We start from the raw sequence: 11,721 nt of genomic DNA, 5'->3' as shown, positions 1-11,721 counted from the left end.
AGAAAACGCAACAATTCTTCACATTTGTTAAGATGAAACAATAAAATGTTTTGCATGAAAATTAGGCCTATTTACTGAAATAATTCATTCATTTTCAATCGGCTAATTGATCAGCTAGTCGTATAAACTGTACTTAAACTGTACTCGTCCCGCTGCGTAAATACATGCATAAGATATATTGCATTGTGATATATTGCATTGTGATATATTGCATTGTGATATATTGCATTGTGATATATTGCATTGTGATATATTGTATTGTGATATATTGTATTGTGATATATTGCATTGGACAATTGTTGTGCCATTCTCTACGTGTATTGTATTTGTCCCTATTAAAATAAACATTTACAGAACAGAACTAGTGCTGTCAGATAAATGTAAAGCAGTGAGAAAATACAATATTTCCTTCTGAAATGTTGCAGAGTAGAAGAAGAAAGTGGCATTAAAAGAAACACTCATGTTAAGTACAAGTACCTGCACAAATGAATGTATTTGTAGGTTTCTGAGAGGATCTACCTGCATGTCTTCTACCTGTAGTGTGGTGCACCTGTAAACCCGCCCTCCACACCAGATTACCCTCCCAGCAAAGGATTGAGGCTTATTATGGTCTTACTACTGACTGTGTTACTACTGACTGTGTTACTACTGACTGTGTTACTACTGACTGTAATACTACTGACTGTAATACTACTGACTGTAATACTACTGACTGTGTTACTACTGACTGTACTCACACTACACTACACAATAACACACCATATATTCCTCCCGCCTACACACACATTTCATTATATATATAAATAAATACCTGTTATGTTTAGTGAAAATAAACTACATTAATTATTAATGTGTCTGGCCTACATCTGATCCAAGAACAACATCGACAAATAAATGCTAATTTATAAGTGTTTCTTTTTCTTCCCGTAACTGAAACAGTGTATTTGGAGGGTCACACCCCAAAACATCGTATTTTCAGAATTTCTGCGTTTAAAAAACACCACAGAAAAACAAAATACAGCCGTTTATGTGTTTTGTAGATGAAGAAAATGACATTCAGTGTAAAGATATGAGTTTTAAATGGACATTATCGAGTGAAAACCGTTGTATACGGTGAGAACAGCCATCACACAGCCGTTACCCTCACGTGCCTGCTCCGTTAGCCCGTTAGTAAACACGGTGAGGGTGTAGAAATGTAACACTAACGGTTATGTGTTAAAGTCGGATATCATTTTACTCACCCACACTTCATTCCGGGGGGGTCCAGTCTGATTCTAAAGCCCAGTCCGTCCCTTCAGTCCCGCGGTCATCGCTCCGTTACGCTCCAAATCCGACTGACAGCCAACACCGAGATCCGAGCGGAGCCGAGCGGAGCCGAGCTACAAGCTAGCTAACGTACTGCAAACAACTTCCGGCGTAACCTTTCAGAATAAAACTGCGAGGAAACCTCAAACTAATCACCTCTGCATTATGGGATAGTGATAAAAAAAGAGTTATACAATTCATTGTCTTCTATTACTACATCGAGACTGAAATAATGATATATAAATACGCATTATTCTTTACGATATACTGCAAGTAATATCTTACAACGAAGTACTCAGATCTTTTACTTGAGTAAAAATAGCAAGAACGCAGTGTAAAATACTTTGTTAAAAGTATTGCATTCAGAATCTTACTTAAGTAAAAGTATTAGCATCAAAATACACTTAAAGTACCAAAAGTAAAATAACCTATTTTCGCAAGATGGTCCATTTCAGAATAATATATAATCGTGTTAGATTATAATTATGAATGCATTATTGTGTTCTTCACTTTAATGTTGCAGCTGGTAAAGATGGAGCTTATTTTTAATTACTTTATATACTGCTGGGTAGCTTGATCTATAATAATATACCCTAATGTATTAATTGATTTATAAAAAAATCTAAATTTGCAAACTAACTAGTAACTAATACTTTCAGATAAATGTAGTGTAGAAAAAAGTACACTATTTCCCTTTGAAATATAGTGGAGTAGAAGTACAAAGTAGCATGACTGTAATTAAGTACAGTACTCGAGTAAATGTACTATTTACTGTTTTAAGATAACTTGAAAAAAATGTAAACATATCCTTTAATATCCAATGTTTTTGAATGATATGTTCAACAATAATATAGGCTATGTAGGTGTAATGTTAAGGTGTCTGCATACTTTTGGCCATTCAATGAATGTAAACAACTTGCTTCTGCAAATGTATTTACGCCCCTCAAACTGAGACAAAGTGGAATATTTAAACTGTTATTTCATTTTAACCATTATTTTGAAATATAAATGTTATACTTCCGTTACAGGCCGGATTAACTCCCGCGTGTTTGATGGAGCAGAGCAAAACATTTTGTAGTAATAAAATATGATTTCTCAGGGAAGATGCAGAGACCAGACTGCGCATGCGTGCCCTGTTCCCATCTGTGCAGTGACGGTAACAGGTGAAACAGGGATCCGACTTTTAAACTCATTTAACTGTTAAAGGTTAGTCGCTCCTTATCTGTTAAAGGGCTACCACAACATTTGTATTGTCTCCTGTCAAGTCTAAAAAAGATTACCCTGACAATGTCATAGTAATGTTGTCAAATTGCATTATGGGAAATGTAGGATCCAGTGCTTTCAGAACTGACAGAATCTGTAGTAAAAGAAGAATATTTTTCTGAAATGTAGTGGAGTAGAAGTATAAAGAAGCATGATATAGAAATACTCAAGTCAAGTACAAGTACTTTAAAATTGTACTTGAGTAAATGTACTTTGTTACTTTCCACTGCTGAATTATCCTGACCAATATTCAGTAATCACTCGGAAAAGTATTACATTTACATGCCTAATTCTGTATTTATTATTATTATTAGTATCAGTATTTTTTTATTATCATTATTATGGTAATTAATGGTATTATTATTATAATAATTTATATTATTACTATTATTATAATTTAGTATTACATCATCATTAATGTTGCTGTTATTATTATTAATAACATTATTAATAATAATAATATTTTAAAGTCTCTAACCCCAACTGTTTGGCTCAGAGAGGCTTCAGTATTTCCTCTGACAGCCAGGAGAATATTCATTAACCGCCAGCAGGTCGGGGATATTAACAATCATGACATTGTTTAGTTTGGCTCACAGGTGATTTATTTCAGCACTTGAACTCTTTGTTTGCGTTGGAGCTTTAAGAGCTTCATAAAGTGTATTATTAATCTGGTTTCACTCATGTGTTTGGATTCGGACCAGCAGGGGGAGGTTTCTAATGCTCGATGGCTCATGTTTCATCTTTACCAGCTTTACAAGTGATGAAGACATTAATGCATCAATAATTATACTTTTACTAGTATTTGGAGTATTTCTACACTGTGGTGTTAATACTGTACTTCCTCCACCACTGGGTATAAAAAGATCAACATAAACCTTTTATAATATCATTATATTTGGATGATATGTGGATGTTTTTTAACCCTAAAAACGTAAAATAACAGACAGAAGTCAACGTGAAAATAAATGGACTTTATTTGTTTTATTGTCTCGTTTCTTTTTTGGTCTTTTCTGTGTTTTTGTCTCTTTTTGGACGGACAGTTGGAGTGTCGTACCTCAAAGCTTTCACATTCACACCGGACATCATTCACATTAAAAAAACATCACATACACAACAGAAGGAATAAATAACATATGTACAGGTTAGACGCCACAGCATGATCAAAGAGAGGATGTTGTCTCAGCGTCCTGGGACCGCAGCGCCTCAGCTCTGGATCCTGAGGGGCTCGTGGAGGCGTCGTGTTTAGAAGCACTTGCGGTGGACGATGCTGGGACCGGCCTCGTCGTACTCCTGCTTGCTGATCCACATCTGCTGGAAGGTGGAGAGGGAGGCCAGGATGGAGCCTCCGATCCAGACGGAGTATTTACGCTCAGGAGGAGCGATGATCTGCAGAGGAGAGAGAAATCAGGTTGGTTTTAATGCCTGATAACATATAATAATAATAATAATCACATTATAACAGACAGGATGATCATACATCCGACTCAATGATCACTGTAATGGACTTTGTGCTTTAAAACACTGAAGCTGTCACCACTTCACTTAGTCAGCTGATGAGTTTTCCGGCTTCAAAACTAATTATTTGGTTTATTTTTAAGACACTGGATGAACGAAGCAATAAACAAAGCAGATTTGCTAAGATTGAATAGTTTCACTGCATGCTCCATTTAGCAGCTGCTAAACATTTACCTACAAAACATCCTAAATGTACAAAACGTCAAAACATAAATCAAAGTTAACGGTAAGGATCATAAGTTTTCATCAGCGATGTAATTGTGCTGGTCGCTGAATTTAGTCCAATCAAAATCGTAGCGTGGCCGACTTAATATAATGTCGTACTGTGATGAAACGTGTGATATAGTGTGTGTGCAACCTGAAGGGACGTAGAGTTAGTTACCTTGATCTTCATGGTGCTGGGAGCCAGAGCCGTGATCTCCTTCTGCATGCGGTCAGCGATACCCGGGTACATGGTGGTGCCGCCGGACAGCACGTTGTTGGCGTACAGGTCCTTACGGATGTCGATGTCGCACTTCATGATGCTGTTGTAGGCGGTTTCATGGATACCGGCGGACTCCATACCTGTGCAGGTGCACGGCAGACAATCAGGTTAGAAATGACATGAATGAAAAGCTGCTACGCTGTCTTCAGTCATCACGTCATTTTCACGTCTGAGGACGCGGAGATAAAACAGCTCACGCTACTCACCGATGAAGGAGGGCTGGAACAAAGTCTCCGGGCAGCGGAAGCGCTCGTTGCCGATGGTGATGACCTGACCGTCGGGCAGCTCGTAGCTCTTCTCCAGGGAGGAGGAGGAGGCGGCGGTGGCCATCTCGTTCTCAAAGTCCAGAGCCACGTAGCAAAGCTTCTCCTTGATGTCACGCACGATCTCACGCTCAGCTGGAAACAGAGAGGAAAGGTCAGACTGTGTGCCCAAAGAGGGGGGGGGGGAAACATACATATGATAATATCGTGTGAATAATCCTTCTCCCTTCGTCTCCCACCCCAACACACACATTAGTGCGAGATAAATTAGATTTCTTCCCCACATTTCTATAGTTGTCATGAATTCTTTTGACCACGATGTGAAATAGAGACATGTGATCACATACAGTCAAACACTAACAGAATAAAAAGGTTTTAGGTGTTAAAGTAAAACTGGACCGTGAAGCGTTTACCGGTTGTGACGAAGGAGTAGCCACGCTCTGTGAGGATCTTCATGAGGTAGTCGGTCAGATCACGACCGGCCAGGTCCAGACGCATGATGGCGTGAGGCAGAGCGTAGCCCTCATAGATGGGCACGTTGTGGGTCACACCATCACCAGAGTCCAGCACAATACCTGAGAGCAGAAACAGTTCAGGTTTAACAGGCGGGAAGAGGTTTTTATATCCAGTCTGTGATGAGAGGGTCAAAACAGGATCGAAACTCTCAATTATAACGTCTTCCTTCATGGTATTTCTACACTGTGGTATTGATACTTTTACTTTAGTAAAAGATCTAGAAAGTATGAGTGTGACAGCCGACTCACCGGTGGTACGTCCGGAGGCGTAGAGGGACAGCACGGCCTGGATGGCCACGTACATGGCGGGGACGTTGAAGGTCTCGAACATGATCTGGGTCATCTTCTCTCTGTTGGCTTTGGGGTTGAGCGGGGCCTCCGTCAGCAGGGTGGGGTGCTCCTCTGGGGCCACGCGCAGCTCGTTGTAGAAGGTGTGGTGCCAGATCTTCTCCATGTCGTCCCAGTTGGTGATGATGCCGTGCTCGATGGGGTACTTCAGGGTCAGGATGCCCCTCTTGCTCTGGGCCTCGTCGCCCACGTAGGAGTCCTTCTGACCCATACCGACCATCACGCCCTGAGGGGAGCAGGAAACACGTGGAGATGTTGTTTAAAGGTTTATAACTTATGAATATAGTCCATCAACATCTAAAACGCTGTACAAATCTAATCCAGTTCAGTGATTTACTCCCGTAAAGTTTACAAATTGGTCCCAAATTGTAAACTGCACACTCCATCCTCTTCTTCATCCTCGTTATTTATTTTATTTATCTAACTTGCAGTACATGTGTTCTTCACTGTAACTTCCAAAAATTCAAATGAAATAAACAAAAGAACAGAACAGGAATTATTTTGTGCTTTAAAATGTATTTAAGTAAATCAAGAAAGTGCTGAATAGAGTATAATTCTGCTGATATCGTTTACATAGATATGTTTGGCCTGACGGTGGCGGTAGAGAGAAGGTCTTAAGGTGGTACAAATCATCATTAGACTTTATACCAAAGTGACTTCACCTTCCTTTGAGGAGAATAAAGTCTTCAACACATTTACAAGAATCTGGGAAATTATTAGAGCTATTCAGAAATAGTGAGAGAAACTAAATTAAAAGTAGTTAAAAACTCAGGAGGTCAAGGGTCAGAGCCTGTGTGTATGAAGTGATGGACATCATGGGACTATCTTAAAAGGATAGATCTTTTGTTTGACTTTGATATTTAGGGATATGTACCTGGTGACGGGGGCGGCCGACGATGGAGGGGAACACGGCCCTGGGGGCGTCGTCCCCGGCGAAGCCAGCCTTCACAAGGCCGGAGCCGTTGTCACAGACGAGGGCGGTGGTCTCTTCGTCGTCACACATGTCTGCGGCTTCTGGAGGAGAAAAGTCAGGAGGTGGTGAGTTAACAGCAGATACACTGGAGGAAAACATTTATCTATACTAGCCATTTGTCAGACCTGAGTTTTAACATCTAACTAAAACACAAAACAGCCACTGTGTTTAGTCTAGCCTTCAGCGGCCCGCAGGTGCCAACTGAATGTTATGATTACAAGTTGAATGCACATAAATAACCAGGATTTCCTACCATACCGGAGATGTGGATATGTGATGTAAATAAAGACATAATCCCCATAGACAAAGCTCTATATCCAACAACCATAGACCAACATGTTGTTTGACACATCATGTCAACAAACACTGATGTACAGTATGTTTATAATAATAATGATGATAACTTTATTTATATAACACTTTTCAAAACAAAGTTACAAGCAGTAGTTTTTCATCCCTTAGCCATTAAATTATCTTCTTTTTTGTTTCCAAATGTATAATTTCTGACCAAAAACACAAAAGTTTAAAAACAACCTTTTTTGACCTAAATGAATTAACTGTTGGCTTCTCATTATATCCTCTTACACCACAGGAAGACCTTTGTGCTGTTGTTCTTTATTGGGACAATATTTTATTATTATTATTATTATTATTATTTACTATTGCTTTATATTTTATTTGTGGAGTATGATGACAAACAGCTGGTCAACAAAAACATCAGTTTTTCCCTATGCAACATTCCCTGTTCTATTAACTGTATGAACAATAAAAAGGATAATGACTATAACTCAGTCTTCTTAAATATCTTCTCCCAGCTCTGCAGTGTTCAGGTCCTGTTTATCATTAAACCAGAGCTGGAAACAGTTTACTCTGCCTGTAATCACATGGAGTTATTAAGAAGCAAACAGAAACACCATTAACCCTCGTTTAGTGTAATGATGCCTTCAAGTGCTCCTCATAAACTCCTACATCTGAACTTTAAACTGATATTGCTTATGCAAGTGCTCTTTGTGAGGAATATATATAAACACAAAAACTGGCTAAATGTAGTACACCAACTGTGTCAAACATTATGCATGTGTCACTAAATATTGTAATTGTATTTGTTAATATTTTTATTCACAAAGTCCATTTTCTAAAAATACATTACTTTCCTTCAGACTTTAAAAACACAGTCTACACAACTGAACGCTATAATTACATTTAAAAAACATTTAAAATATAATTTCCATTTTTCTTTTTGTTCTTCTTTATATTTTACTTCAATATACACTTTTTGGATCTAGGCTGCCTCCCATTTACATTGTGTAAAACCTTTCTTATGAATGGAAACACATTTTGATTTATTATCTACTTTTTTGTTTCCAAATGTATAATTTCTGACCAAAAACACAAAAGTTTAAAAACAACCTCTTTTTGTAAAAAGCTCTGCGAGAAAAGATTTTGGAGGTTGATTCATTCATACATTTTGAACATGTATTACGTAAAAAGATCACGCACTCATTTATGACACAGCTTACACGGTACACTTAACATTACATTTCAGAAACACACAAGTACAATTTTGAGGTACTTGTACTTTACTTGAGTGTTTCCATTTTTAAGCTCCTTTAATCTTCTACTCCAATACATTTCAGAAGTAAATATTGTACTCTTTACTTCACTACATTTGCTTTGTAACTTTACTAATAAATTATGACGTATCATTAAAGATAATAGAGAGCAGTATATTAGGTAATACAAAATAGCCCCAAATTTACCAGCTGAAACATTAAAGTGTACACATTAAAGCATCAATCGTTAGAATTTGATAATATAACAAACATTATTCTGAAATGGGCCTTTTACTTTTGGTACTTTAAGTATATTTCTATGCTAATACTTTTGTACTTTTACTTGTAACACAGTATTTCTACACTGTAGTAATGCTATTTTTAGTTAAGTAAAAGATCTGAATACTTCTTCCATAACTGCATCTTGACGATATTTCTTGTGGCATTCTGATGTAAAACTAGAACTTCCGACAGCGCCTGAATGCAGCAGCAGGTCTGGCTCCTGTCACAACAGAAGCTGCTGTTTCTAACCGCGGAAGGTGACCAGAAGCCGGCTGCGTTTCACTGCCAGCTACCATCAGTTAACCACTCAGTCCGGGATTATTCTCCATCTGTTTCACCCACTTACATTTACAACAAGCCAGACTCCATTAACTCAACAGCTAGTTCCAACTCTCTCCTTCTCTCCACCCGCCCAGCCCACCCCGCTGCCCCGCTCCTCCAAGCCGCTTACCTCTGCTCGTCTCCGGCTGTCAGTGAGGGAACTTTAACCGCTGCTGGTTCCAGCTAAAGGGGTGACAGGCAGCGACCACCGGGGTCCTTATATACACCTTGTCCTCCATACCACTCCGTCCTCCCAGACAGCCGTTAGGAATGTCCGAGTATTCGACAGGAATTCAACCGACCCCGTCGTCCATATTTGGTCGGCCGCATGCATGCACACAGAAGAGACTCGCGCGCCGGGAGTGCCATATATGGAGAGGAAGCCCCCGCGAGTCTGCCGCTGAGCGCTCGAGCCCGTGTATGGAGCGAGACCAGCCCGACTCAGCGACCGTTACCGGCGCGTGAGGAGTACTACTACTACTACACACACACACATACACATACAGAAAGTACACACCATTCAAAACTTATTTTATTTATTTAGGGACCCAGGTCGGAGATAAAATCAGACTTTTTTGTTATATTTGACAACATAAAAAAGTGTATTAATGTAATAATGTTGTGTGATGTATACTTTAAGTGTTTTATATGATCATTTCAACTTGTAAATGTAAAAAGTGTATTTTTATTATTAGGTAATAAAACTTTTTTTTTGTTGGTGATGGTTATAAATTCAGTTTATTTGACAGTAGAAGGAGCACGTAAATCACAAACAACCTAAAATAAAATAATTATTAGAAATGACTCAATGACGTCTTATTTCTATATACAGGTCAACATCATACTTACAAAAAACTGCAAATATACTGTAAATATTCAGAAATAAAATACTCCATGTTTAACATAAAAAATAATACATATATAACATTTTCCATATTTCACATTATCCATAATTTGACCTTTCCTAAACCATAATATGACCCCCTTGTTGGGGTAAAGTAACACGTGTTACTGTACATCCTACTGTGACTGTTACCTTATGTTACTCCTTCGAACTAATGTATTACTGAAAGTCAAATGTTCTTTATTAAATTAGCACGTTCTGCTAAAAACCATTTGAAACATTCAAAACGATTAGTTTGTTGTATTGCAGTATCAGCTGAAGTTAAAGGCATTCAAGTAAATTAAGTTATACCTGAAATTTAATTATGGAAAGACATTTTAAACAAGTTGAAGTTAAAATGGAAGCGTGTGAAAGTGAAACAGTAAGTTAAGTTAAATAGGCATTATCAGAATTATCAACACTGAAAGGAGTTGAAGTGTAAGCATTAAAATGAGCATAAATGAAGTGACAAGTTTTAACAGAATTACTAAAAAGAAGTAGCTGTTAAAATAGAAGCGCTAAAAGTTCAATTGAAGTGTTTAGGGCCGAGTTAAATCTGCATTATAAGTATGATCAGCACTGAAAGGAGTTGAAGTGTCAGACTTACTTAATTTAAATAAGTGTAGCTGCTATTGTCAGCCACTCAGTTTTATCATCATGTTGGCTCAGTAAATAAACTTTTAACTATGTTTGATTTAAAAACATGACTGAATATTGTTCTTATCTTGGCTTCAGGTGGATTTTATTTATCCAACACCCTGAGATTTATTTCAGGTTTGTGTGGAGGTCATGCTGCTCAGCTGGAAGCTGGAACAACAACATCTACACAACAGCTGAGTGACGTTCACGCTAAGTTTCTAAAACAAGAGGTTCGGGACCTCCAACCCATCGGACAGCTGCATTGGGAGGACTGAGCCAACAGACCGGCCGTGTTTATCCAACTGCTAACTGAGATCCACAAAGATGTCGGGATTCACCGAGCTGCAGGGGGAGGCCGACGAGACTGTGATCATCCATCCAGGAGGTGGTGGTGCAGAAGAGCTGCAGACATTCTACATACTATGTTCTGACACTTTTATGGGATATCTTATGACCGTTTTTGTAATGACATACTGCACTATGCCACTTTTTTATGAGATGTTTTTATTTCTTGTGTAGTTAGTCAACATAAAATATAGTTCCACTCATTCAACAAAGAAAAAAGGCCTTTATAAAAGTCAAAAGTCAAATAAAATGAAAAGCAAACTTAGATAAACGTATAAACGGTTGAGAACTTTGTCCAAATCCAAGTCTCTTAATTGGCTGGGGCGTAGTGGGAATTGTAGTCCTATATCTTCTACTGACTACAGAGGGTGTTTTGACTATACACTGTACACACAATAAAACCGGCTCCAACACTTTGTGGGTGTTGGTCTTCTTTGGAGGACAGTCTCTTATTATTTGTTTTACTAATTTACCAGAAATCAGCCAGAAATGGAAACAAACCTTTTCAAATATTTGGACCCATATTTGGGGAGACTGTTTGTAATGATGCAACTTTAACCGTTTGTCAGCCATCCTGTTTAGATTAAACTGAATTATATTTTTCTATTAACGGTTTAGTTTCCGGGTTCAGAGCAGAGCCGTCATGCGTCTCTAATCTAACCTACTTTCACTATTTTCAGGCGAGCTGGACCTTGAATGCACCCTGCAGCCGCTGTATCTGTGAAAGTGGATCATCACGGAGGACCCCCGTCAGGGTGGCAGTCAGCCAAGGAATCTATTTATAACCAACATCTGCCCCTCGTCACCAAACGGGAGGAAGTCCCGACTGATGCGGGACAGCTTGTGGAGTCCACAGGATCAGGTTTGTGTCACTTTCTAGGTACGAAGGCTCCGACATCAGATCTCTCATCTGAATCTGCAAAGTAACTAAACAAACAACATTTACCTCTTTTAAGTGCTTAAATAAAGTAAAAGTACTTCAGTACAGTACTTTGTTAGTTTACAAGTTACACAAAGTTTTCTTTTTCATGC

The 11,721-nt window shown here is 38.5% G+C and overlaps 2 protein-coding genes and 1 long non-coding RNA gene across 4 annotated transcripts in view; 1 reads left to right on the top strand and 2 right to left on the bottom strand.

Annotated features, from left to right (window-relative positions):
- Positions 1-1,367, bottom strand: part of LOC115006249 (centriole, cilia and spindle-associated protein-like) — a 7,958-nt gene extending 6,591 nt beyond the window's left edge. For both annotated transcript variants that reach the window (XM_029428377.1, XM_029428378.1), the window contains exon 1: positions 1,242-1,367. In XM_029428377.1, coding sequence (XP_029284237.1) covers positions 1,242-1,252 — 11 coding nt within the window. In that variant the 5' untranslated portion in view covers positions 1,253-1,367. The remainder of the gene's footprint in view (positions 1-1,241) is intronic.
- A 2,157-nt stretch (positions 1,368-3,524) lies between these two features.
- Positions 3,525-9,099, bottom strand: LOC115006214 (actin, alpha cardiac-like). The gene is made up of 7 exons (XM_029428334.1): positions 8,953-9,099; positions 6,568-6,707; positions 5,595-5,919; positions 5,244-5,405; positions 4,774-4,965; positions 4,466-4,647; positions 3,525-3,954 (listed from the first exon to the last, which is right to left on the bottom strand). Exons 2-7 carry the CDS (start codon positions 6,694-6,696, stop codon positions 3,811-3,813), a joined length of 1,134 nt encoding a protein of 377 aa, XP_029284194.1. The 5' UTR covers positions 6,697-6,707; positions 8,953-9,099; the 3' UTR covers positions 3,525-3,810.
- Positions 9,100-9,150: 51 nt separating this feature from the next.
- On the top strand, positions 9,151-11,487 carry LOC115006215 (uncharacterized). The gene is made up of 3 exons (XR_003832040.1): positions 9,151-9,283; positions 10,441-10,729; positions 11,370-11,487. It is a non-coding gene; the product is annotated as an uncharacterized LOC115006215 (long non-coding RNA).
- Positions 11,488-11,721: the final 234 nt, after the last annotated feature.

The sequence above is a fragment of the Cottoperca gobio genome, unplaced genomic scaffold (genome assembly GCF_900634415.1).
Source record: "Cottoperca gobio unplaced genomic scaffold, fCotGob3.1 fCotGob3_70arrow_ctg1, whole genome shotgun sequence".
Lineage (NCBI taxonomy): Eukaryota > Metazoa > Chordata > Actinopteri > Perciformes > Bovichtidae > Cottoperca > Cottoperca gobio.
The sequence above is the reverse complement of the archived record's forward strand: the minus strand, read 5'-3'. Positions and strand labels throughout refer to the sequence as shown.